This window comes from Phoca vitulina, unplaced genomic scaffold (assembly GCF_004348235.1).
Source record: "Phoca vitulina isolate PV1807 unplaced genomic scaffold, GSC_HSeal_1.0 scaffold40, whole genome shotgun sequence".
Classification (NCBI taxonomy): Eukaryota; Metazoa; Chordata; class Mammalia; order Carnivora; family Phocidae; genus Phoca; species Phoca vitulina.
Genome location: NW_022589743.1, coordinates 21,120,772 through 21,147,736, shown reverse-complemented (window position 1 = coordinate 21,147,736; position 26,965 = coordinate 21,120,772). Strand labels below are relative to the sequence as shown.

The window sequence follows — 26,965 nt, the reverse complement described above, 5'->3', positions numbered from 1 at the left end:
CTGGCAGGATGAGGGGGGAGGCAAACGGGACACTCCCAGGACTCTAGGGGACAGGGGCAGGGGAAAAAGTAAGAGATGACTGAGAAATCTGGGCGGATCTGCTGAGCCTAAAGGTGACATTGGTTCAAGGTCACACAGCACTCCATGCACAGCAGTCTGGAAAGGGGCTTTGAAGGCAGTGTGTCCAACTTCCCTCCGGGAGCAAGAAGCCCCCCCGTGCTTCTGATACATTCATGCATTCACGCATGCATTCATACAACCGTCACCGGGCCAGGCCCTGTGCGAGGAACTGGGGACACAGCGGCATCAGGCAGATTATCCTTAGGTTGGTTCTGGCCTCACTTATCTTCTCTAGCAACGGGGGGTGCATTACCACAGAAGTTCTTGAGTCCCAGCACTGCGCAAATTCAGCTGCTAGGAGACATCTGGAGCCCCCCCTCCCCCCGCTACCTTTCTGGAAGCCATGGCAGAAAGGGTGCGGGTGCAGTGCATCGTCCCCATGGTGCCCCATCTACCTGCCACAGCCTCGAGTGTATGCGGGAGGAGCTGAGCTCCTAGGGCAGCCTGCATAGACCAGACCTGGGCTGACAGGCCCTTCCTTCAAAGGCTGGCCCAGTCCGTGCCACTTTATTGCCTAACTAATGATGGTGATTAGGCCAACAGGTGCTACATGCCTTCTGTGTCCACGCTCCTGCCTGCTGAGAAGGATGGTGTCTGAGCACCCGGGGGCGGCCTGCCCCGCGCTCTGCCAGGGCACCCACCACTGCCACCCCCTCAACCGTCAGGCCAGTTTTTGCCCGCCTTGTCCCCAGGGAACGCAGGGCTAGTTCAGTCCTCATCTGCTGGGATTGCTGTGTGGCCTCAGTCCCCATCTGGCCCTCTCTGAGCAGGACTGAGGGGGAAGTGTGTAGGTAGGAAGGGAAGCTGAAGACAGTGCGTGGGGGCATGTGCCCCTGAGAAGCACACCTACCTCTCCCCCAGCTACGGCTGGGTTGTGGGCACCCAGCTAGAACCCAGAAGCAAGTAGCAGCAGAGGGTCTTCCCTGCAGATGAGCTGGGGCTGCTCCTTAAGAACCCACTGCATTGTGGGTAAGTCTGGAGGGGTTGGCCCACCACTCCCAGTTGGGGGGTGTTATTGCCTAGGGCCCGGGTTGTGTGTGTGTGTGTGGGTCCTAGTGTGGGTCTGGGTGGGAGCCATGATTTATGACGGTGCTTCATGACTGAGGAATGCCAGCCTGGGGGGGCTAGGGTGGGGGGGCGGAGCCTCTTTCCTGACACTCCTCATTCTGCTGGATGTCTGCCATGTCCTGTCAGGATTCTCTTGTCCCCTGGGGACAGCCATGTTCTCCCACATGCAGCAGCCCCCTCCCATCTGTACCTCGAACCTTCAGCTCTGGGAGGACTGAGTGCCGGCCCAGCTGAGGGGGAATCCAGAACTGAATCCTTTCTGGTTTTCTGTCTTCACAACTCAGTCCCCTTCGTTAGTGCGCATGAGAGTGATAGTAAATAGCTCTTTTCTCTCCCACTGCAGCAGGAGGGAACTAGATGAGACTTTTGGAAACTTCCATCCAGATGAACTCAAGGCTTACTGGCCACTGTCCACAGCGAGAGACTTAGGATAGATACAAAGATGAACTTCCAGCTAGGAAGGGTTGTTGAGCTCCTAGAATGGATGATGGGTGTGGCATTATCCTTCCCCACTCTTACCCCCACCTTGCCCGATAAATGAAAACTCTGGAGTGCAGGCAGGTGGGGAAGCAGAAGACGGTTGGCGGTGAGGTAGGGAGGCAGCATGATCCAGAGCGTTGTCTGGTCCTGGACTCCGAAGTTCATGCCGATTTTGAACCTGTTCCTGTGGGTCTCACTCGTTTCCCTCTTGCTGCAGGTTGCCTCTCTGGGTGAGGGTCCATCTTTCTGGACACCTAGCATGGGTCAGTCTGCCTTCCCTGGTCTGGTGGGACTGGTTTTTCAAGCCGGAGGAAGGGTCGGAGGAATTGGCAGAGGCAGAGGGTTTTATGTAAATGCCCAGGGAGTGCTCTGGGAACGGGGAGGCCGGTTTTCCCAAAGACACGCAGGGACTGGCAGCTTCCAATTAGCTGGGGCTGGTGATGTCAGTGCTGCTTTCCTGGGTGGCTGCGCCCACTCCAATCGGCCTTGGCAGGGCTTCCTGGCCATTACCTTCTCCCTTGGGTGGGAGAGGTGCCAAGGGGGCCACCATACAGGACAGAGGCCAAGTCCCCTCCCACCATACTCCCCAAACTGGGGCCTGAACCATGTTGTGGACCAGCCCCGGAAAGTGCCATGAAAAACCAGCCCCGACTCTACTGAAAAAAAGACTTTAATGTGACTAATATTCCATCCCTCTCCCCAAACCTGAGAAGCTGGGGAGACCTCAGTAGCTGGGCTGGTCCCAGAGGCTGTTGCCGTGGCAACTGCTGGTGGGCCCTGCTCCCGAGGCTACCCCAAACCCAAATTTTAATAAATACAGTGCAAAGGGGTCTGGTCACCCACCAAGCGGGGGAGACGAGGACCCGGAGTGCTAGAGAGGGCACGCTGTACGCTCTGAGAACCCCCACATGCGCACTGCCAAGCACGCACACGGAGGGTCATGTGCACACACGACAAACCCCCTCTCGGGCATCCTCACATGACACGCCATGCACACACACACACACACACACACACACATTTTCCTCAGAAACGAAGCACTGAGCACACACACCCCTTCCTTACAGACACACACACGAGGTTCTGTATATATGTGCTTTCTCTCAATGTTTGGCTTAGAGCCTGGGTGTCCCCTCCTGGCTCAGAGCAATACGAACAGGTGGGTCTTCCTGGTCTTGGCCAGATCATACCCTGGTCTAGGGGCTAGGTGTTGTGGCCAGGCAGTTGGCCATGTTGTTGGTGTTGGCCGTGTTGTTGGCGTTGGCCCAGGAGGGGAAGGTGTGCAGGTGGAAGATGGGGTTGCCCCAGCTATTGATGGCCAGTGTGATGACCAGGACTCCGACGATGTTGAGCAGGAATCCTGTCCGGGCCTGGTGTAAGTAGAGCCAGTCTGAGTGACCAGTTGCTGAGCTGGGCCAGAACCTATCCCTTAGGGGCTCACAGGGGCTCGGGAGCTCTCTTACTAGCAAAACTCTCCCTGAGAAATCTTCTTGTGGGTCTGACCTGCACCTCTAGGAAGTGCCCCTGCCCCTTGCTTTCATCCCAGTGCTAAGGAGGGAAAAGGAAGCCCTTCATGAGCTTTCAGTGCCTTGGGCTCTGTTCTCCCTGAGTCCATCTCCCTGGGTGCAGGTGCCTCATACCTTGGAGCCTCCCCTAAATTCCTCACCCCCTCCTTTCCCTCTCACACGTCCTGGGGTTTGGCAGGGTCCAAAGATGCTCCAACTGGGGATCATGGTGCAACCTCCCCTGCTGTCCCCTCCCCCCCTCCCCCGACAGGGTTCACTCTTAACTCTGAGAACCTCAGTGGCTTTAAACTACTTTGTGGTCCACCAAGATGGAAGGACAGAGCAGGGAGGGGTGCTGCAGCATTCAAGCCCCACTGCTACTCACCATATCGGACACTTTGAGACCTCCGAAAGAGAAGACAATGGCATTGGGGGGGGTGGCCACGGGCAGCATGAAGGCTAGGGAGGAGGCCAGTGTGCAGGGAAGCATGACATAGAGAGGGTGGAGGCAGATGGCCTGAGCCTGGATGGGGACACAGTGTGCAGAACTGATCTCAGTCCCCATCCCAGAGAGGAAGACGTGGCCCCCAATTCTCCCGCTTCCCCTCTCTGGAGGACAACCCGCCAACAACATGCACTCTGGCCACGAACCCACCACTTCTGCCAGGAGGCCCTGGGTGACCTGGGAAGGGCCCCTTGACCTCTCTGGAGGGGATGAGTGTGCGGCCCTGCCCAGTGGGGCGTGGTGAGAGGAGGGGCCCATAAAACGGATCTCAAAGGGGCTCCAGGGTGTCATCAAAGGCTGCGGGAACGCGCCAGGGGAGGAAGGGGCTGGGGACGCTCCAGGGAGTCATTTCAACCTGTCACCTCAGGACTGACCAGAACAGGGACTGGGCCAGGGAGGTGGGCGAGGCCACCAATGAGGTCCATCCGGATACTCAAGGGGTGACTTCACCAGGGATGGAGTGAGTCAGGGTCCAGAGGGCCCTGGGGCCCGAGGTAGCTGAAGAGTCTGGGGAAGGGTGGAAGCTCAGGGGTCTTCTCCCGGAAGTGAGAGGAGGTGCAGACAGTTTCACTCTGACCTGCAGGCGGGGCCCCCCGATAGGGTGGGCAGAAGGGCTGCCTGGAAGAAGTGTATCTGTGGGACCAGCTCACCATGGAGGCCAGAATGGGCAGGAAAAGTGTGGTGGTGGCCACATTGCTGGTGCATTCAGTGAAGGTGGCAATCAGGAGGCAGATGATGAAGGCAATGGCGGGAGGTGGCACATTCTGTAGTGGGGTCAGCTTGTCCCCCAGCCACTCGGACAGTCCTGACTTCTGTAGGCAGAGGAAGATAGTGTGTGAGGGGGTGAGATTCCTGGGTCTCTGGGAGGGTCCTGCTCCTGCCTCCACCTCTCTAGAGTCTTCAGAAGTCGGGTCTGCTTGGGAAGGAAGATAAGACCCAGCCAGAACCAAGAGGCCCCTCTAGTGATTTTGAAGAACACCTGGGTATGGGGAGAAGGGTCAGATGAGAAGCCAGGAGATGGGGCCAAAGGGCCTTCTTGGGAAGCCTGGGACATGGTGGGAGTAAAGACTTTAACTCTTTTTACTCCTGTTCTCCCAACAGCTCTTGGGAACTCCCTGGCCATCCTCAGCCCTCTCCCGGCCTCCTCCAGCCCAGCAGATTGGCAAGGAGAGAGAAGGGGGAAGGGCCCTGGGTAGATGCTGGGAAGAGGCTGACAGCAGAATGGGGACAGCCCACAGGGTCATGAGGGCTCCAAGGTCGTTCCCTGTCCGTGTGTCTACTGCCAGACTGTGAGTCCCAGGGCACTGGGACTTTATCTCACACAGTGCTGCCCGCTCAGCACGCAGCCCAGTGCTTGCCACAGTCCGTGAAAACTAACCTCAGATCCAGGAGTCCCTGGCACCGATCCCTGGCCCAGGGAAGCCGCCTCCTGTCCGTGCAGTGAACGAACTTAGCCAGAACACGGAGGCCCAGGGGCGCAGGCAGGTTCAGGGATTTCCCTCCTGGGTGGAGGCTCTGGGGAATGATGCGCTCTCCGGGCCCTATAGCCTGGCTGGGTGTGACCATGGCGCCCCCTGGTGGCCTCAGCGGGCCAACCGCGTCCACCCAATGCTAGCTACTCCCTGGTGCTAAAGCTGTTGCATTCTCCGTCTGGCGGAGGGTGAGGCGGGTGGAGTGGGGTGGAGTGGGGTGGGGTGGGGCGGGGTCGGCACTGAGAACAGTCCTTGCCCACCAGAGGAGCCTGCCTTGCCTTTGACTTTGCGACCCTAACAGGCAGAGGTCCTTATGGCCTGTGTTTCCTCCCCCTCTCTTAGACGGGGCTCTAACCTGCCTCTCCTAAGTGGGGATCCCCTGTGTGGGATAGAAGCAGGGACCTCTTTCCCTGCCGCAGGGTCCCCCTCCAACAGGCTGGGGAGGGGGCGGGGCTTTCTCACCTCGCTGCCCTTAGCCAGGGCAAAACCGCCCCCCAGCAGGAGGACGATATTCCAGGGCATCTTCTCATTCACCGTCTTCCAGTTGAGGAGGGCAGGAGGGGCCTTCAGCCTCCCCGGGTTTTCTATTTCCCAAGCAGAGGAGGACGGGTCACCAAGAGCCAACAGGTTTTTCCTCCCCTCCACTTGGGTCTCCCTGTCAGTCCCTATCAGAGCTTACTGCATGCGGGAGAGGGACCCCCAGTTCTGCAGCATCCTTACTTTGTCCCTGAGTCCCTGCACCCTTGGCAAGTCATCCCAACCTGTCTGGGCTTTGACTATTCCTGTCAAGTGTGGTTGAAGGTGCATTCCATGCTAGAAGGCAGGGGCTGCCCAGAGGCCCCTCCCTGCCCCAGTCCAGGTTCTTACCTGGATCCGGAGTCAGCCCTGGGATCTTGGAGGGCACCAAGAACAGAATTATGCCAATGAAGATGGCCACTGTTCCATCGGATGCCATGCTGTGGGCAGGGCAAGGAGAGCAGGCTTAGGCTCCAGGCTGCTCAGGGTCATAGGGTGGAATGGCGATGGAGAGGAGCCCCTCCCAGCAAGTCTTCCCCACCATGTCACCTCCTGGTCTGCACCAGGGGCCCTTCTCCCTTCCCTCCTCCCTTAGCCAGGTAAGCCCCGGAAGTATCCCCCTTTCCCCAAGAATGCTCACCTGTTTCCATCCTTATTGGGAAAAGCCAGGTTGCCCCAGCCAACGAAAAAGCCCGGCTCCCGGGTGAACCATAGCACCACCAAGGTGACAAAGAGGACAGAGACAGCCTTTTCTGCAAAGGTCATGGGGCCCAGTAGCTTGTGTTCTGTTTGGATGATGCGGAAGGCTGCCCGTGCTCTCTCCTGCGCCTGTCCCCCAATGCCAAAGTTCTTCCGGAAGCTGCAGGCAGAGGTGGGGGGTGGGGCAGCTCCTGAGGACCCCGCACCAGGCAGGGGAGCAAGGGACTCTGAGCACCTGTGACATGCTGATGCCTGCAGAGGCCACCTTAGGGTTGCTACACGAAGACCCTGGCCCTGGCCCCACCCAAGGTTTTGGAAGAAGAGCAGAAGACTCTCGGGGGTTCATGGTTCTTATTTAGCAGAGGCAAGGCTGGGGCTCCAGGGGCCGGTTTCCCCATGCTTAGCCCTGCTCCATCTGTCCCAATGGCCCCCTTTCCCTCCAGAGATTTTCTTGCGCTAAGCCCTCCCTTGCCCAGGGTGAGGAGGATCTAGAGGCCTGGACCCCACGACTCCTTCTGGCCCCAATTCGCCACTCTCTTCCTCCAGCAGCCTTTCAGAAAATCCTTCCCTCCCTCTCCTACCTGCTTCTGGGCATCCCCTGCCAGCCTAGCCCCACCCACATCATTCTTAGGGACACAGGAGACGGCCACCCACTTCTGTGTGCCCCTTGCTTAACTTAGGTTGACTTTTAACTTTCCACTTGGGCAACTCTCAACTCCCCTGACGGACTGTGAATTCCTCAGTGGCAAAGACCATCTACCTCACACATCTTTGAATGTCCCACGGTGCCCTGCATATGAGGGTCTCTTTGACTATCACCTAGCTTTGTACCAGCCCCCAGCCTCGATCCAGCCACCTTGCACATGTCCAAGTGAGTGTTTCAAAGTACAGCAACAATACTTAAAAACTTTCAATGTCCCCCTTCCATCCTCACCCTCCCACCACTGCCACCTGAGCAGGAAAGTCAAATAACTCCTACCACAATACCACCCTTATCACTACTCTCAGCCCGCACTGGTAGCAGACATCACCAGTCGATCCCAGACTCAATTCCAACTGAGCTCTAGTGAGGTCTCACCAGATTGTCAACTCAGACCTCTGGTCACTACCAGTAACTCAGGGTTGGAAGTAAGACTAAAACCTATTTACTACTCTTGGCCTCAAGGACAAGGTCCCAACTCTTGATGCGGCACACAGGATCCTCCATAATCTTCCCCTGCCTCCTTCTCCAGCTTCAACTCCTGATATTCCTTTTTGCCCTTACGTTTCAACCAATAGAACCAGAGTTTTCCCAAACACACGCTCTTTCTTGGCCTCTGCACCTTTGTGTAAGCTGTTCCTACTGCCTGGAATGCCTTTACCCCATTCTCTACCTGGCTGGCTTCTCGTTCTACAAGATTCGGTTCAGACGTTGTGTCCCCCAGGGGCCTTCTGGGATCGCCACTATCCTGGGCTGTGTTCCCACAGCCCCCAGGGTTCCCTCTGTCACGGCCCCCACCACACCACCACCCGTTAGATGGTGAGCTCCAAGGACAGGGGCTGTGCCTAATATCCTCTCCTATTCTCAGTGCCTTGCACGGGGCCAGATGTCCTGTAAGAGCACAACAAATGCTTTTGTAACTGACCATGCTCACTGTGTGCTCCTTAAGCATTTACCAAAGGACCGTGGAGCATTATGGAATGGATCTGGCCTGGGCATCAGGAGACCTAGTTTTCAAACTCAGCATTGACAAATTTAGTTGTACACCCCTCTATGAGCCTCAGTTTGCTCATCTGCTAAATGGGGTAATAGGCTCCATCCAGTAAATCTCTCACATGGTGGGGGCAAGCGCACAGAGAGGCTTTCTCAGTGGGTCTGTGATTACACCCTTTGCCACAATGGCTACCTGCTTACTCAACCGGAATCTCCCGAGGGTAAGGGCAGGCCCCCGGGCTTCTTTCACTCCCGCCACCACTTACTTGAACCCCAGGAAGAGGCTCTGCAGCCACAGCCAGGAAAGCAGCAGCAAGATGGCCATGGTGGGGAAGGCAAAGATGAACCAGGAGGCAAAGTTCACCACGTTGCCGTTCTGGGGGAAGAGACTGATGGGGGATGCGGGCTGTCGCATGACATTGCCCCAGGCGCCTCCCAGCGCAAGTGCAGACACCCCCCCCCCCCCGCTGTGCCCCCGTCACTCACGAGTTGACTTGGCCTTGCAGCACCAGATTGGGCGTGGTGCCGGTCAGCGTGGCAATGCCCCCGATGCTGGCCGAGTAGCACACGCACAGGCTCATGCCCTGGCTGAAGCGGAGCTGTTCCTGCTGTTGTGCCGTAGGCTCTAAAGACGCGGCCGGGACAGGGTGCACCTGCCCGTTATCTGGGAACAAAGGAGAGCTCGGCTGGGGGGCGGGCCTTGTCAGCGAGCAGCCTAGACCCAGGCTGGTGGGTGGGGGGCGGGCTTGGGGGGGGGTGTGTGCAGAGGCTGTGTCCAGGTCTGCAAGGGCTTGCACTCCCTCAGGTCTCAGGCTGGCTCAACCCTCAGATACCACCTGGCCAACCTCTCTTGAGAGAGGGAAACTGAGGCACAGAGAATGAAAGAGGATTATCCAAAGCACATAGGATGAAGGGAGCCTGGATCTCTAACAGCCCACCCAGACTCCAGCTCTCTGCCTCCCAGGGTGACCTGGCATCTTGTTTGGCCCTGCACTGAAGGGATTCTCAGAACGTGGGATTTTTCATTTTAAAACTAGGGACAGGGGCACCCCTGGGTGGCTCAGTTGGGTGGGTGTCTGCCTTCGGCTCAGGTCATGGTCCCGGGGTCCTGGGATCGAGTCCCACATCGGGCTCCCTGCTCAGCAGAGAGTCTGCTTCTCCCTCTCCCTCTCCCCCTCCCCTGCTTGTGTTCTCTCTCTCTCAAATAAATAAATAAAATCTTTAAAAAATAAATAAAAAGAATAAAACTAGGGACAGTCTTGGGCAAGCCAGGACAAGTTGGTCGCTGCACGTCTCCCTTTTTTCTCCCTGAAAGCTCTGAGATGACCACCCCTGTCATGGATGTCACCTCAGACCCTCCCCAAGAGCTGGAGGAGGGTGGTGGTGGTGGGGTTGGGGCAGAGCGGGGTCAAGCTTCACCTTTCTCACCAAACTTGGTCACCTCCTTCTGGGGACTTGGCTCCTGGAGTTCAAAGGTGGGGTTTTCGCTGCCTTCCTCTACGTCCTTGCCTGTGGGCGTTCTGTGCAACTGATCCAGAACGGCATGTGCGATGGGCACCATCATGGCTGTGGTGGCCGTGTTGCTAATCCACATGGACAGGAAGGCCGTGACCAACATGAAGCCCAAGAGCAGCCTAGGGACAGATGGAGACGGACGGACCCACTGGCTGGTGTTCCAGTGTCCCCTTGAGGGACTGGATCCCCAGCACCCCACCCGCTCCAGGTTCTCCAGTCCTGGTTTGTGGGAACTCACAGGGCCGGCCGCACCCCAATGATGAGGAGCACACGGAGAGCAATGCGTTTGTGCAGGTTCCAGTGCTCCACGGCAATGGCCACCAGCAGCCCCCCGACGAACAGGATGTTGCTGTCCTTTAAATACTCGATGCAGACCTGGCAGGCAGGGACAGCTGAGAGGCAGGAAGGGGTGTCTCCCATGCCCCTAGCCTTGCAGGCTACAGTCACTGACATTCCCACAAACACAGGTTGGTCTCCTGGGCTCTCAGAACCAAGTAGAAATGGTCTTTGGATTATCTTCCATTTAAAATTAACCAGGTTCCTGCGCGCCTGGGTGGCTCAGTCAGGTAAGTGACTGCCTTTGGCTCAGGTCATGATCCCGGGGTCCTGGTAGTGAGCCCTGTGTCCGGCTCCCTGCTTCTCCCTCTCCCTCTCCCCCTGCTTGTGCTCTCTCTCTCTGTCACATAAATAAATAAAATCTTAAAAAAAAAAAAATTAACCAGGTTCCTCTCTTCCTGTCAAACCCTTTCTTTCTCCCCTCAGAAATGAGTGGGAGATAATCGAGCCTGATTCCAGTCATTGTTCAAGCCATTGACTGGGAGATAGAGAATTTAGTGCTGATACTAGAAAGTACAGCAGTGGTTCTCCAAGTGTGGTCCATAAACCGGCATCATCCCCAACCTGGAGCTTGCTAGGAACGAAATGCTCAGGCCCTGCCCCAGGTCTACTGCCTCTGAAACTCTGGGGTCGGGCCCAGCAGTCTGTTTTTCACCAACCCTGCAGGTGGTCCTGAGACATGCACGTTTCAGAGCCATTAACCCAGGACAATACAAGTTCTTTAGCTGACTTTCAAAGCCTACACCTGATCCACTTTGAATTAACTCTCAACACCGACCATGCACTCGGCATTTCTAGAATGTACCCTCGCCCACCCCCAGCCCTGTCATCTTCTAGCTGACTCTACCCTTAGTGCTCCCTGACCTGGACTCCTCTTCTGTGTGTCTTGCCTGTGATGAGGCTTCCTCCATCACCAGTGTTTTAGGGCAGACCCCCCTCCCTACCAGGAGCCTTACCTCAGAGGCATCCATTATGCCCATCATGGGGTACAGGACGATGGGGAAGAGGGCGGTGACAGCCAGGGGCAGAGCCTCGGTGCACCAGAAGAGCGCCATGAGGATGATGGAGTAGGCACAGTAGGCTTCCTGTGGGCGGGAGGGGGGTAGCAGAGCTGCTGGAGGGGGCAGGCCTGTGTCCCAGAGTCATGTCACCTCTTGCCCCCAGAGAAAACAGGCCATTGGTAACAGTGTAGGGAGAGCCTGTGAAACCCACAGTCATTGATTCCTGAGCCCAAACTCCCATTTCAAAACGGAAATAAAAAATAAAGCAAGGCACTCACCACCTTGTCTTTGACCTTGGGGAGGCCAGACGTTATAATCCAGCCACACGGGAGGGACTGGAGAGCCTAGAGTTGGGTATCAGGCCCCACCCAGCCCAAGGGGACTGCAGGGGGCCAAAGTGAGGATCCCCTAGATGAGATGGGGGCTCATCTGGATGATACTGGGGCCTGGTCAGTGTGGACTCCTGCCTGGCACCCTGGCCTTCCCTGGCTTTGTGAGAGCCTGCAAGAATCTATTTGTATGACGATGCAATGAATGTTTGTTTCCTCTCCCAGAAGGGGAGCTCCATGAGGACAGAGTCGTTTTTGTGGCATCTGGGTGCTTGGAGCTCAGGACCCAGCAGGCTTCAGAGCAAATCTTTTCTGAATGAATGAACCACTGGGAAGTTTAGGAATGGTGGGAGGTCTCCTTCCCAGCAAGCCTGACATGACTATAGCATTACACAATTCCGGGAGCTGCCATACACATTTGCAGAATATGTGAAAGTTTCCCCCATCCCTGAGTTGTGCGGGGAACTGGAGGGGAAACCCTGGGTCATCGTCTTGCAAGTCTTTGGGCACCAGAAGCTCCTCTTTCTTTCACAGGGCCTCCTTTTGAGTCTAGAGAGACCAGATCTCAGACCTGGGAGGGGACCTGGGGCAGAAATGGCAGTCAGCCTCCAGAGTCATGGGCCACCGGAGGGAGGGAAGGAGGATCATTAGCTAGAAGGAGGCCTCTGGGGCATCTGCCCACTCTTTGTGGAAGGGGCTGCCGGGCTGCGTGCTGGGACATTGGGCTGGGAGGCCTTCTCTCTCACCTGTCTCGACTGCCCTGCCCCTTCTTGTTTTTACACCTGGTGCTGGGCTGTGCTCACCCCTGAGTACCTCCTGCCCTTAGGGCCCTGAAGCTTGGGGAGGGTTCCTGGTGGTAGCCTGGGAGAAGAGGAAGCTGCTGTTTATGGAGCAACTTTTAGGAGCTGGGTGTTTTCACGTAACTCAAACAGCCTTGAAGGTGGGTGTGGTGGGCCCAGGATCTAGAGGAGCTCGAGAGGGTAAGTGGCTCACTTAAGGTCACAGAACTGGGGAGTGGCAGAGCCAGAATTGAACCCAGGCAAGGCATCCAGACTGCAGAACTCGAAGGGTGTTTCCCCGGTGTTCTGGGAAACCCTGGAGTGGAACAGCCCGCAGCCTGCGCACCGCACTGTAGGGCCAGGTCTGTCTGCCTGACGCCAGGCTTGCTTTCTCATCATGAAACTTCCACCAGCTCTCCTCACCCTGGACGTGAACTCTTTGGCCCCAGGGGTGGGGCCACCTTGACCTTCGCCCAGAGACTCACCCCTCCCCCCCCCCGCCCCAACCAAGAGGCTGGTTCTGCTGAAGTTGCTGTTCTCAAGCCCTTCCTCACCTGCAAGGGAGGCAGCGGACAGTTACTCATCCTCCCCTGGGGCTAAGGGCAGGCCAGCCCCTCTGGACCCTGGCGTCCCCTCCCCACAACTGACTCGGAATTCTCTGGCCAGAGACAAGGAGGGGGCTGGGCTGCCCGGTCACTGCTGATTCAAGAAGAAAGAGCTGCTAAGGACAGCAGAAGTATCCCAAGGACTGCTCCGTGCCAGGCCTTGGGCGCCCCATGCTTCGGGTGATTGTCGCATTTCATGGCTCGGTGAGGTAATGACTGACTATGGTTCCCACTCCACAGATGAAGAAACAAAGGCACAAATAAATGAAGTCAATGTCTCAGCATCACACGTTGGCAAGTGAAGAAGTCAGGCCATGTGGTTCTTGAGCCTCAGCTTTCTCTTTCTACCCTGAGCTCCATCCCTTACAGTTGGGGGGTGCCCTCCAGCCTCAGGTTCACAGCGACTAGTGGGGTGTATGTGGATGGGCTGGGGCTCTGGATTCCAACAGAACTGTCTTTCCTGGGGACTGCCACTTCCTGCCATCAAGCTCCGGGCAGGTAAACTCAAACCCCAAACTTTCCCTTCTGAGACCCCATTCCCGTGCTCCAGAGAGAGCTGTTGGTAGTTAACCCTGCCCCTGTGAGCTCCAGTGTGTTCGTCTATGGCTCCCCTACCCCTTTACAACTTCCCCAAGTCCCCCTCCTTGTCGTCTGTCTGTCTCTGGATCAAACCCAAAACCAGGTTCAAAGTCCCATCCAGAAGCTTTCTCTGGCCCAGGTGGTCTTAGCCCGTGTCCCCATCCTCTCTCTGGCCCAGGTGACCCTAGCCCGTGTCCCCATCCTCTCTCTGGCCCAGGTGGCCCTAGCCCTGTGTCCCCATCCTCTCTCTGGCCCAGGTGGCTCTAGCCCTGTGTCCCCATCCTCTCTCTGGCCCAGGTGGCCCTAGCCCGTGTCCCCATCCTCCTGGGCAGTCTTGTCCAGCTGTAGCCTAACTTGCTGACCTGTTCTTCCTGGGTCGTAGGGTTCTTAACTGGGGCATGGAATTTCAAGGAATCTGAGGGAAAACGATTTCATCTTTGCGCTAACATCTAAATAAGGCTCTAGACATAGGCAACAAAGCCATACTGCAGTTAGTGGTCCCGCGGGTGATTTTGTCACAAAGGCCCTTGATCGTGGCCATCAGCCATCAGGTACGGGCACAGATCAGTTGGTGCCGTTATGTCAAAATGTATCTCGAAATATTGTTTCTATCCATCACTCGTTTTGGCGTTACGGTAGTTATACCAATGCTAGATCTTTAATGCATGAATAATCACCTGTATTTCTGAATTGCAACTGGCTTTTTCATATTTTTATTACTGTATTTCAAAGTAACTGGGACACCTGGGTGGCTAGGTCGGTTAATCGTCTGCCTTCGGCTCAGGTCGTGATCCCAGGGTTCTGGGATCGAGCCCCGCATCGAGATCCTTACTCAGCAGGGAGTCTGCTTCTCCCTCTCCCACTCCCCATGCTTGTGCTCCTTCTCTCACTGTATCTCTCTCTGTCAAATAAATAAATAATAAAATCTTAAAAAAAAAAACGAAATGGTGACTGACTTGGTTTTGGCTCAGGTCGTGATCTCAGGGTTGTGAGATAGAGCCCCAGGTTGGGCTCCACTCGGTGCCCCTTTCCCTCTGCCCTTCCTCTTGTGCTCTTTCTCTCTCCTGAATAAATAAATAAATCTTTAAGAAAAAAAGAATCCCAAGAATAGGATGACCAACTGACTGCGCCACCCAGAGGCCCCTAAGTTCTTCTTTTCAGCTTATCTATTATCTCAGGCAAAAAAGATGCAGGCAAAGCATCCCGTGATGGAAACCAAAACTACCCCCCAAGCAACAGGGACTGCCCTGACAACCGCAAGAACCTGCATGACTGACCTTTCCTGCCCACCTGCAGGGACCTTTCCTTTGTCCCACATTTTCCTTATAGAAACCTGGATGAACTTTCAGCACTTTGGAGACCGTCTTTGAGACACTAGTTTGCTGTCTTCCCGGTGTCAGCCTTGTTGAAATAAATCCCTTTCTTGTTTTGCCACCACTTGTCTCTCTGCCTTTGGGTTTTGTCAGCGGCGAGTGGCCCAACCTGGTCTGTTTGGGGTCCTCACGGCCAGGTGCTCTTGCTCCCTTGGGTCCCAGTTATATCCCTGCCTTAAGGTGAAGAGAAAGAAAAAAATGGTCTAGCACCAACTATTGTGGATTCCCTGAATCACCTTGGGAACTTTCTAAGCTTCTAGGTCCATCTCCAAGTGGAATTCCTCTCTGGGCAGGAGCAGGGGTCTCTACAAGTTTTTTTTCCTGGCAGCTAATGTTTCTTGCTCCCTCTGTCACTACCTCCCCCTTGCCCTGTCTGGCAGAGAAGGTGCTCTCCAGCCCTGTGCCTCGGCTGAGGATTTGCTCCTCCCTCAGTATCCGTTTATGAGCTCCTGAGGACAGGGAAGTGAGTCTTTTCACCTCCGGGTCTCACCCCTGGCTCTTTGGCTGGTGCTGGCCTCAGTGTGAAATCCTCCTTTCCCACTTGTGCCACACCCACCTCTACCCAAGGAAGTCGCTGCTACTGGGAGCCCCTGGGGGTCAAGCCCTGGGCCCCTCAACTGTTTGTCAGGCACTCGTTGGACAAATACTCTCTCCACTCCAGGTCTGCAGTCCTGTTGGTTCTATGCCTCAAATGCCCCCATCGACTTCTCTCCAGCTCTCGGCCACCAGCCTTGTCCAAGCCCCAGCATCTGTCACCAACACTCCTACAAGGTCTCCTCATTCACCTCTCTTCCTCTCTTGCCCCTGAAATCTCTTCTCTTTGCTGCAGGCAGAGTGATCTCGAGTCACAGATCTGTTTAATTCACCCCAATCCTCCAACACGGACGCACTCACCTCAAAGCAGCTCAAAGTATCCCACTGCTCTCAGGAGAAGTTTGGGGCTGATTTGAGCCTTCTCCTCCTTGCTCTCTGCTCCAGCCACACTAGCCTTCTTCCAGTTCCTCAAATACTCCATCCTCCTCCCAGCCACAGGGCCTTTGCACACACATAACTTCCTCTCTTCCCACTTTGCCCAGTTGATGTCTACTCATTCTTGAGATCTCAGCTCAAGTATTCCTTTTTCGGGGAATCCTCCATGGGTTTGAGGCTCGGTTATATTCCCTTTTTTCACACACTAAGCCCCTGTCCCTCTTCTGCATAGCACTTATCACAGGCTATAATTAAACACTTTGTTTCATGAATTTCTTGATTTTACATCAACTTTTTCATCAGACCATACTCTCTAGGGAGCTAGGCCCGAGTCTGTTTCTGCCGACCCCATCAGGCACCTACATGGAGTTGACAGTCTGAATGCATGAATGAGAGCACCAGGCACTAGGGACACAGACATGAGTCAGGCCCAGCCCTGGCCCTCTGGACTCTGAGTGCCCCCATGTGGGCTGGCCCCTAGGCCCACGGTGGGCGGGCTGCCCGGCAAAGCCAACAGTGGACAGAAGAGATAAATGCTCAGAGGGCTTCCAAACCCCAAGGCTGGCAGCTTGCTTCTTTTGTAATGGGAAACACAGGTCAGAGGTCAGAAAACCTGCATGCCCAGGCCCAGCTTTATGGGTACCTCTCTCAGCTTTTTCTTTTCTTTTTTTGTAAGCAACACTGATCAGGGCACCTGGGTGGCTCAGTTGGTTAAGAGTCTGCCTTGGGCTCAGGTCATGATCCCGGGGGCCTGGGATCGGGCCCCTAGTTAGGCTCCCTGCTCAGCTGGAGTCAGGATTCTGCTTCTCCCTCTCCTCCCAGCTCGTGCTCTCTCTCGCTATCTCTGTCTCTCTGTCTCTCTCTCAAATAAAGAAAAAAATAAAAAAGCAACACTGATCATTTCCAGCTGTACACACATTTATCTCCTTTATGTGGTTTCCTTATCTGCAAATGGGAATAAAAGAAACACCTGCCTCACCGGGCTATTATAAGGATAAAGGATGTGAATATGTCATAAAGGACCATCGATGGCGATGAGCGGATGGTGGGGCTGGTGTTGGGAGATGAATGTACTCCCGGGATCCTGGGGAACCAGGGTGGATTCATGAGGCACACATGGAGATGAAAGTGCCAGAGAGTCCAGTGCAGACTCTGGACCCGGGGTGTGGGCAAGGTGTGGGACCTGTGGGCATCATGGCCTTTACCCGTGACGGGCACAGAGCAGCCCGGGGCTGGTGGGCAGCTGCAAATATGCCCGTAGTCTCCGAGCTGTCACCACTTATTCCTCCTGGTGATTGAAGGTTAACCCAGGGAGGGGGGATGGCTTGGCACATAGGGGGTCACTCCCACTGCCCCTCTGCCCCTGGTGAGCAGGGGATGCTGCTGGCAGTGAGCACTCCCAGGTCTGTGGGTGAGGTGAGGTACTAGGTGGCAGCTGACCAAGAACCACGGCAAGGGCGAGACCAGAGTAGGATCCCAGGGGAGAAGCGACCCTTCCCTGAGCCTCCGTCTGTCTGGGCTGAGGAAGGCTTCCAGAGGGGACACTGAACGGGTGCTGAGGGATGAAGAGGAGTTCAGTGGGTGGGTGGGCAAGAGGTGTTGAAGTGAGGGAGTGAGCAGAGGGGGAAGAGAATGAAGCATAAAAGATCTTGATGCATTCTCGGAGGGGTATATCGCTTGGAAAAGGCCTTGTCTGCCTTGGGGGAGATCTAGGACTTTATCTGGAAGACAGTGGTGAAAAGTGAGGCCCTTACAAGGTTTTAAGAGGAGAGAGTGACATGGTGAGGTTACACTAATGCCACTCAATGTGATTTTTTAAAACCGATTTTATTTACTTTAGAGAGGGAGAGAGAGAACATACATGAGCAGGGGCAGAGGGAGAGAGAGAATCCTAAGCAGACTTCACACCCAGTGCAAAGCCCAACTTGGGGCTCGATCTCACGACCCTGAGATCATGACCTGAGCCAAAACCAAGAGTCAGATGCTTAACCGACTGAGCCACCCAGGCGCCCCTTGCCCTGTGTGATTTTAAAAAATATATGCACAAGTGTTTGTATATATGTGGGAAAATCTCTGATTCAGGGATTCTTACCCTCTTTCTGTACCTGGGTCCCCGTGGCAGTCTGATGAAGCCTTCTAACTCGTTAGAATCATGTTTTTAAATACATTAAGTAAAATGCATAGAATTATAAAGGAAACCAATTATACTGAAATACAGTTATTAAAATATGAAAAATGGACAAGGTCATGATATATGTTACTCTGTCTCAGCTAATAAGACCTTCACTGGCTAATGGTTACTGTAACTACAAAGTCATGAGGAACTTAAACAGTATTTCAAGGTGCTTGCAACAGCTCCCAGGCAATGGGGCTGTACCCGCCACTCGCCCTGGCGGCAAAATCAAAGATACGGTTAATACCGCTGTGGTTTGTTATCTACATTCATAACAGAAGGAAGTGCTAAATTTCTTTTTTTTTTTTTTAAGATTTTATTTATTTATTTGACAGAGAGAGACACAGCGAGAAAGGGAACACAAGCAGGTGGAGTGGGAGAGGGAGAAGCAGGCTTCCCGCCAAGCAGGGAGCCCGATGCGGGGCTCGATCCCAGGACCCTGGGATCATGACCTGAGCCGAAGGCAGATGCTTAACCGACTGCGCCACCCAGGTGCCCCGGAAGTGCTAAATTTCTTTTAGAGGTTATTGACAATAAAATATAGGGTTTTTGTTTTTTTTTTCCCATCTAAGTTCACAGACTCCCTGAATCCTCCCCACAGATTCCCAAGGAAGAGGAGTCCCTGCTCTGGAGGACAGCCACCATGCTGGTCACTGAGACTGCCCTCTGGACAGCCGCGGGGACGAGGGTGGGAGCAGGACCTCTCCATTTCACTCTCTGGTACCGTCAAATTTCATACGATGTGAGTGTGCCATCTAATTAAATAAATACATCATCTAAAGATAAAATTAGGGGGGCGCCTGGGTGGCTCAGTCAGTTAAGTGTCTGCCTTCAGCTCAGGTCATGATGCCGGAATCCCGGGATCGAGCCCCACGTCGGGCTCCCTGCTCAGTGGGGAACCTGCTTCTCCCTCTCCTTCCTGTTCATGTTCTCTCTTGCTATCTCTGTCTCTCTCTCTCAAATAAATAAAGTCTAAAATAAAATAAAATAAAGATGAAAGTAGGGAGCTTAGACCTGCTATATTGTGGCGGATGAATTGGAAGACACAGGATGGGAGGCCAGGAGGCCCCAGGAAGCCCTAGGAGGCCGTGCTGGGTGTCCAGTGGGCAGATGGCGGGGCTCAGAGCAGGTCATGGCAGTGGAGATAGAAAGGACAGACTCCAGAGGGGGTAGGAGAAGACAGGGTTTGGGTGAGGGCTGATGGCTTGGATAGGGAGGAATGGGAGGAGAACACTCCCACGTGCCTGCCCTGGGTGTCTAGACGCATGGCAGTGACCCCAGGGAGAGGAGGCGGGCTGAAGGGACTTGGGGAAGGAGGTGCAGAGTAGGCTGGAGTGTGTGATATTCTTTCCAAGAATACTGGGCCCATGCTAAATACCTAATCTTTTCAAGAGACTGAATTTGCAAAGGCGACGATGGCCAGTCCACATAGAAAAATATGTCCTGCAGTGTGTGCAGCAACCAGCCCGGGTTGCCAAACCACAGCCTCTACAGCAATTGGCCCAAACAGTCTGGATTTGCTCAATGACGGCCAGCTTTCCTGTTCCGCCCCCACTCTCTACCCCCACTTCCAACTCTGGACCAACCAGTGAAAGCCAAATACGCATCCCTAAGCAATCACACAAGATGCCCCGTGTCGATCGGCCCCCTCCGGCTTCCCCTGCTAACAGCCTCCAGTTGGGGCACCCCCGAAGCCTCCCCTTTCCCACTCGTAAGCATTCCGGCCCCCGCCGGCCTTTGAGGCTCTGCTAAAAGCAAGCAATGGAGGCTGGCTGGCTGCCTGTCTTCCCTCTGCCTGATCTCACTACGGAGATCTTTGTTTAGTTCTGCGCCACAGTGTGAATGAGTAGGTTGCATCATCTTCTGTTCTAAGAGGCCAAAGGGAAACAATGGATCTCTGAGTATCAGAGAAGACAAACATGGGGGGAAGAGTCCTGACCTCCCAGTTTGGGCTGGGGGCCAGGTCTGCCTGTGTCCACTGAGGAGCAAAATGGCAGGCAGGAGTGACTGTGAGCAAAGCATTCCCACACTCCGTGTGTTCGATCCCCACAGCAGCCCAGGCCTTGCCACTGGGTTCTATCCAGGAAACTACTGTTGAAGACTCTACCTTGTTTGCCCATTCCTGACCCTCACCTAGCAGGTGCTGATGGGCATGGACATAATTTGATAATTTGGGAACAAAGTCCAGACTGGGGAAACGTCTCTCTCTCCTCCAGGCATCTCCTCCGGCCTTGGAGGCTGAGTCCCAGTCCTACTCCCAGGCCCCCCAGAGGCCAGAAAACCTGTCTCCTGGTGGTGGCTACACTTAGGGACACCTCACTGCTCTTGTGCGGGTGACCAGCTGCACCTCACCTTCCCGATTCACAGGTGGGGACACTGAGGCCCTCTCGTCAGGACAACAGCCCCTGTGAACGGAAGTCATCTCTGGAAAAGAAGTCAGGTGTCCACGCAGTGCCTGGGGCTAGCTGTGCTTTCCAGGGGCTAGGAATTCAGACGAGAGGCACAGGGCACAGGGAACCGCCCTGTACTGGGCCCCGGGTACCAGGAAGCCTACGTACACGGGTTCTCGTTCTGTCTTCACGCAGTCCCTTAGAGTGGACAGGGTTGGTGAGGTCACAGGCCATACATGCTACAGAGTGGATTTGGACCCACATCTGTCTGGCTCCCCAAATCCGTTTTGTTCCCTGGACTCTGCCTTCTTGACCAAGAGCCAGGAAGTTTCAAAAGATAAAGGCGGACCCCAGCACTGAGGTCCAGATTCCACGTTCAGTCTTCATGTCCACAGTGAATCATCTAAGTCCTGCTCCGTCTCTGGAGCTCAGGAATAGCTTTTGGTCAGGGTGCTTTAGTTACACGGGTCTTACAGCTCACGCGGGCCGGCAACGACAGACCGCGCGTATAGTCTAGGAGTGCCGCTGATTCCGAGGAAGAAATTCTGCCTTCTGTTCTTCCTGAAAATACAATCTGGATTCGAGCTGAGCTCTGTCCTGGCAAACACTGGGCCCCTAGGAGACTGTTTTTCCAGATGGTCCCGTGGGGAGGGGGGAAACCAGCATTTTTGACCCTAAAAATCCTCACTCCTTCCCCTGGCCTTGCAGGGCTGACGACGTTGGCTCACCTCCCCCTTCCTCTCTAACTGAACATACACCGTCTTGCCCGCGGCTCGGCTCCCCATGCCACGCTGGCCTTGTTCATCCCTCCAGCTTGCCAAGCTCGCTCCTGGCCTTGGGCCTTTGCACCGTGTGTTCTGCCTGGACGGCTCTTTGCTCAGAGCTGTGCTTGACTGCCTCTCACTCGCCATTCAGGTCCGAGGGTAAATACCATTGCTCCGGGAGGCCTTCCCTGACCACCTATCCCGAGCAACCCATCCCTAAGCCATAGTCACAGCCTGTCCTACGGTTTTCACAGCATATGCTTCTGCGTGTCTTTCCAGCCCCATCCCCCCGCACCTAAACAGTCCTTGTGACGTAGTACGTGCTCCCTGATGGGTGAGCGAGTGGGTGTCAGGTTTGGGGCACACCCATGGTGCTTCTCACTGTCTAGTGGCAGGGTTGGGGGAGCAGTGAGGAGGCCCTGTCCTCCTCACTGTCCCTTGTCCCCTGGGGCCACCAGAGGATGACGAGCATTTCCAGGATTCGGTTGCTATTTCTGGAACACACCCTATGATTCCAGCCCCGACACCTTTGCTCCTGCAGTTGCCTTCCCCCGGCCTGCCTGCTAAGGATGCCTCTGACTGTCGGCATCCCACTCAGCCTTCAAGGCCCCACTCAAAGGCCACCTGCTTGGGGTTCGCCCCTGACTCAGTGGGAAGGATTTGCTCCCTCCTCTGAGCTCCTCAGCCTTCCAGCTATATCTCTGGGTAAATACATGTTCCTCTGACAGCAACTTAAGGACAGAAGCCTCTGCTCCTTTTCAGTAACCCCTAGCACAGAGCAGGAGCTCATCAGACTGCAGCACAGTGGGAGGACTGGCTGCTGGCTGGATGGACACGAGGGTAGGTGGCTCAAGAGGTGACTCATAACGGGGCCACCAGCCTGTATCCCTGGACAGCCTCGGGCAGAGACCCCCAAGGCCGGGTTCCAGTTTAGCCTCTGCCTTTCTCCAGCTGGGACTTCAGACAAATTACTACTCTGGGCCTCAATTGATACGTCTGTAAAATGGGGTAATAGTAGTACCCTCACAGTAACTCAGAGGTTATTATGAGACATAAATGGGTTAGTGCTTTGCAGTGCTTGGCACCATGGCTAGCACGTAAAAAATACTCGGTAAATATCAACTGTTACAGTATGGACTACCCGTCTGAGCCTTGTGTGGGGCTCTTCCTTCCCACTTCAGGGGCCAGGGGCATGGAGGTAAGCTTGGGGACTCACTACAGACAGCAGGGACTCAACACAAGGTCCTTTTTGCCCACATTCCTGCATTCATTCTACAGGTGTTTGTTGAGCACCTACTATGTGCCAGGTACTGGGGATTCTGCATGGAGAAAGACAAAGTCCCTGCCCTCATGGAGCCCACAGTCTAGTGTGGGTAGTCGGAGAATAAATAGAAAGTAAACAAGTGCATCATTTCGGATAGTGAAAGCTCTTTACATAGAACAACAGGGGTTCCTAATAGAGCCTGACTGGCGACAGTCAGGGAAGGCTTTTTCTGAGGAGGCGGATTGAGGCTGAAACCCAAGGAATGAGAAGCAGTCATCTGGGAAAGAAGATTCCAGGCAGGGAGACCGAGCAATTTGAGGAGCATGGAGAAAGTGGGTGAGGCTGGAGAAGAGTGAAGGAAGAGGGACGATATGAGGCATTGGGGACCACGGAGTCTCCAGGAGTGGAGCCCCAGGGACTCCTGGCTACTCTAAGAGGTTTGGGTTTTATTTCGAGTTTGACGAGAAGCCTGTGTAAGGGCTTCCACAGGGTAGTGGTTGGGTGAAGAATGGTCTGGGGAGGGAGAGGAGAGAAATGATGGCGACCTGCACCCACTTGGGAGGCAGTGCAAGCAATCCCATTCAGAGTATTTCATAGATCTCAAGTCAACAGGACCCGCTGGTGCATGTGGAAATGAAGGAAAAAGAGGAATCAGGAATGGCTCTGGGGCGCCCGGCTGGCTCAGTGGGTAGAGCATGCAACTCTTGATCTCGGGGTTGTGAGTTCGAGCCCCACGTTGGGTGTAGAGATTACTTAAAAATAAAATATTAAAAAAAAAAAGGAGTGGCTTGGAAGTAGAAAGTTGAACCACATCTTGGTAAGAGAGCAGGAAGAGCCAGCTGGAAAAGATGAGCAAGCGGTGTTGTTTTGGATGGTAAGTGTAGAAGCATATGCTGTTTAAAAGAGAAGATTCAGGGGGCTCCTGGGTGGCTCAGTCGTTAAGCGTCTGCCTTCAGCTCAGGTCATGATCCCAGGGTCCTGGGATCGAGCCCCGCATCGGGTTCCCTGCTCGGCGGGAAGCCTGCTTCTCCCTCTCCCACTCCCCCTGCTTGTGTTCCCTCTCTGGCTGTGTCTCTCTCTGTCAAATAAATAAATAAAATCTTTGAAAAAAATAAAATAAAATAAAAGAGAAGATTCAGGAGCAAGTGTCCAGTGTTAGCTGGGTAATACTGAGTTTAGAGGTTAGGGCTGGGGTTAAGATTGGAGAGTTGTCAGTATGCAGACAGTCAAAGTCACCTAGGGAGAGAGTGGGAATGGGGGGAGAGTGTGGGGGGGAGATGGTGGGGGTGGGGGGGTGCGGGGGGGGGGGGAGGGGGAGTGGAAGGTAGCCCCTTGGAGACTGGAGCTGTCTTAAGGAAAGACCCGTGCCGTGCAGACAGATTTGGAGACCTTCCATCTTGAGAGAGACAGAGAAAGCAGGCCTCTGTGGAGGGATTGTGGGATTCAAGGAGGGTCTGTTTGGTTTTTTACAGTGAGAGAGATTGTATGCTGATGGGAGAGATTAGGAGAGAGGGGAAAATTGATGAGGCTGGAGAGGGGATAAAGTCCTTGAGAAGAGCTGGTTACCAGGGCTCGAGCCGAGGGGCCAGATTCCACAGGGAGGACCGGGAACAGTTCATCCGAGTCAGGACAGGGATGAAAGCGTCTGTGAGGCCAAAGCAGGCAGCAGGGCTGGGGTGGGGGGTGGTGCGGGGGGCTCCTGACTCCTAGCCCTCCCGCCGGGGGGCCTGGCTTCTCCTGACTCCGGCTTTCCTGTGCGACCCTAGGTAAGTTGCTGAATCTTTCTGGGCTGTACTTTCCTGAGGAGGGAAATGGGAATCAGGGTCCCTGCCTGTCCTTCCTCCTGCAGTGAACACACTTGGCCCAAGCTGTCTGAAAACCCATCAGATGGGTCCCCAGCACGGAGCTGTCCCTGGCTTTGGCCCAAGAGGAGGGTCTTAAAGGTCAGCCAGGCCTTGCACTTACCAAGTGTCAGGGTCTCAAGAGCTGGGCCACGGTATCCCCATTCTCTCACCCCTTTGGGATACCATGAACAAAAAGCTTGCCTCGATTTCCCTTTTTGTGATAAAAGGATGATAATGGGCATGCCTGGGGTTGTGGGTGGGGCCAGGGCCAGGATCCTGTCTCGGCCTCGAGGAGGTGGCAGGGTGAAGAGAAGCTAGACCACACCCCCAGCTCTGCCACAGTCTGTGACCTACCGGGCGAAGCTTGAACTTCAAGACCCTCCTCCTGAACTGACCCTTCCCAAAAGCCCCATAATTTTAGATTCATAATTTTATGGTCTTTTACTTACAAGGGGGCCTCCAAAATGTATTATAGCCAAGCTCCATGAAACCAGGATCTGCCTTGGGATTTGGGTAAGTGACTTAACCTCACTTTTCCCATCTGTAAATTGGGATAGGCAGGCTTGCCTCTTAAGATGAGAGGGAGGGTCCATCAGGGGGAGGGGGAAGATGAGAGGAAGGGTTACTGGGTGCACAGTCCAGGGCATGTGGTGGGGGCTCCAGTAAATTGGAGCCGAAGTTATGGTACCTGCTGCTTGGTGGAGGGAAGTAGGCTGTAAGCACCTCTCCCTCCATCCGGGGTACACTGTCTATGGTGCCCACCGGCAGGGTCCCGTTGTCCAATTCCTACCCCTCTCCCTCAGCTGACTTAGCCCTTGGGATCAAGGGTGAGCTCTTTCTCTTTCTGCTTACACTCTTTTATTTATTTTTTTTTAAGATTTTATTTCTTTATTTGAGAGAGAGAGAGTGCGCAGCAGAGGGAGAAGCAGGCTCCCCGTGGAGCAGGGAGCCAGACGCGGGGCTCGATCCCAGGACCCTGGGATCATGACCTGAGCCGAAGGCAGAGCCTTAACCGGTTGAGCCGCCCAGGTGTCCCTCTGGTTGCACTCTTAAAGGCATAAACTGCCTGAAGCCAGCTTCCTCCTACTCCCTTTCACTGGTTTCCAGCAGCCAGCCCTGCTCACGTCCCACTGAGCCCAGCAAGGCTGGGCGAGCACACAGTAGGCAGAGAACCCCAGCTGCCTCCACCTGCACCCCTTTCCGGAACTGGCTTCCTATCTCCCAAGGCAGTAGATTTCGAGTGCACCTAAGCAATTCGCCTTGGGCTGCTAATCCTGGGTGCCAAGCAAAAGCCCCCTTTGACCTCTCAACCCTCAGTCTCGGGAGGACCAGGAGGTCATAGCCTCATTTCCAGGCCAGGGAAGGATGAGTAAACTATGCTGGTCCTAAGGATGCCCAGCCCTCGTCCAGACTGCCCTCCACCCCTTTGGAGCCAAACCCAGAGTCCTTACCGTTCTGGGGAGGAGGATGGGCAGGGGCAGCAGAAAAATGGGCAGGAAGAACACAAGCAGGTAGGAGCGATAGGCCCACAGGCCCTGCCAGCAGGTGGCCATGGTGTGGACCCGCAAGGGTTGCTGGAGCCGTGGCATCCGGGACCCACTGAGCTGAAGGAGCGATGCAGCAGGTAGGCAGCCAGCCAGGGGCAAGCTTATATAAAGCTGGTTGAGTGTTAACCATTGACCCACCCTGGCAATCAGACTGTTTTGGAGTCCAGGAGGTGAGAGTAAGGAGGAGGGACCTGCCGGAGGTGTAAAGATCAGGAAGACTTTGCAAAGAAAGGAATAAAAACTTCAGGTTCTTCCAAGAAGTTAAGCCCAGTTAACTCCTTCTGTGCGGAGGCTGCTAAGGGCTGCGTCTGGAGAAGTTGGAGAGGGAAGGATGTCCAGGAAGCCCCAGAGCCAGCCTCTGTGGGGCAAGACCCCTGCCCCCCCAGCTCAGCCTCCCCTCTCTCCTTTTATTCCCCCAACGCGGGTTATCCTCACAGCGGTTCCTACTGGGCCCAGCGAGGCAGCCCTGCCTCCAGACGCCCTGCCCTCCAGGAGTTTCCAGTCTAAGATTGAGTCCCGCCAGTCTGAAGTAAGCCCTCCTCCTCCTCCTTCCAGGTATCAAGGAAACTGTCAAAGTTACCTGTCCTGACTATCTCTTATTCACTGTGTGACGTTGAGCCACTGACTTAACCTCTCTGAATAACCACTTCCTTGCTCTGCTGGAACATCTTCCTATTTTGAGGCATAGATGAGACAAGCTATGGTATGTTGATCATAAAAGGTTAGCTTTTTAGCTTTTTTTTTTTAAAGATTTTATTTATTCATTTGAGACACAGAGATACAGAGAGAGAGCATGAGCAGGGAGAGAGGCAGAGGGAGAAGGAGAAGCAGGCTTCCCGCTGAGGCAGGAGCCTGATGTGGGGCTCGATCCCAGGACCCTGGGATCATGACCTGAGCCGAAGGCAGATGCTTAACGACTGAGCCACCCAGGCGCCCCAAAAGGTTAGCTTTTTAAAGTTCTTCCTGGTCCCCCACCCTTACCCCAAACTGCCATAGAAGACCAGAGAGATCTTGATCTCTCCATTTGTACATCGTCTATCCATCCATTCACCCATCCCATTCACCAGACAAGTATTTGGCACCAATTGTAAATTCAGCCCTGTGTTCAGTGCCAAGGATGCAGAAATTAAGATGATGCTGGTAATAGTGAACATTTGTTTAGCATTTATTTTTTTTTTTTTAAAGATTTTATTTATTTATTTGAGAGAGAGAGAATGAAAGACAGAGAGCATGAGAGGGAGGAGGGTCAGAGGGAGAAGCAGACTCCCTGCCGAGCAGGGAGCCCGATGCGGGACTCGATCCCAAGACTCCAGGATCATGACCTGAGCGAAGGCAGTCGCTTAACCAACTGAGCCACCCAGGCGCCCTGTTTAGCATTTAGTACAAGCTAGTTGGCGTACTATTTCATTTACTCTGTAGAAACACACTATGAATTAGGT

The 26,965-nt window shown here is 54.6% G+C and overlaps 1 protein-coding gene across 2 annotated transcripts; it reads right to left on the bottom strand.

Moving 5' to 3' along the window:
* Window positions 1-2,864: 2,864 nt before the first annotated feature.
* On the bottom strand, window positions 2,865-25,532 carry SLC13A2 (solute carrier family 13 member 2). 2 transcript variants are annotated; one of them, XM_032429125.1, is made up of 12 exons: window positions 25,431-25,532; window positions 10,866-10,994; window positions 9,812-10,089; window positions 9,487-9,692; window positions 8,545-8,722; window positions 8,325-8,447; window positions 6,307-6,525; window positions 6,018-6,106; window positions 5,613-5,734; window positions 4,329-4,490; window positions 3,559-3,696; window positions 2,865-3,038 (listed from the first exon to the last, which is right to left on the bottom strand). In XM_032429125.1, the coding sequence occupies exons 1-12, from the start codon at window positions 25,530-25,532 to the stop codon at window positions 2,865-2,867; spliced, it is 1,920 nt and encodes a 639-aa protein (XP_032285016.1). The 2 variants fall into 2 exon arrangements, with proteins under 2 accessions (XP_032285016.1, XP_032285017.1); XM_032429126.1 differs by having other exon boundaries at window positions 9,812-9,948.
* Window positions 25,533-26,965: the final 1,433 nt, after the last annotated feature.

Excerpts from the sequence above, each read along its gene's own strand:
- SLC13A2 (XM_032429125.1), bottom strand. The coding sequence starts at position 25,532 with ATGGCCACCTGCTGGCAGGGCCTGTGGGCCTATCGCTCCTACCTGCTT. Across the intron at positions 10,090-10,865 it reads GCATAATGGATGCCTCTGAG|ATAATCCAAAGACCATTTCT; the intron begins GTAAGGCTCCTG and ends TTTAAATGGAAG. Across the intron at positions 4,491-5,612 it reads CCCTGGCTAAGGGCAGCGAG|AAGTCAGGACTGTCCGAGTG; the intron begins GTGAGAAAGCCC and ends CTCTGCCTACAG.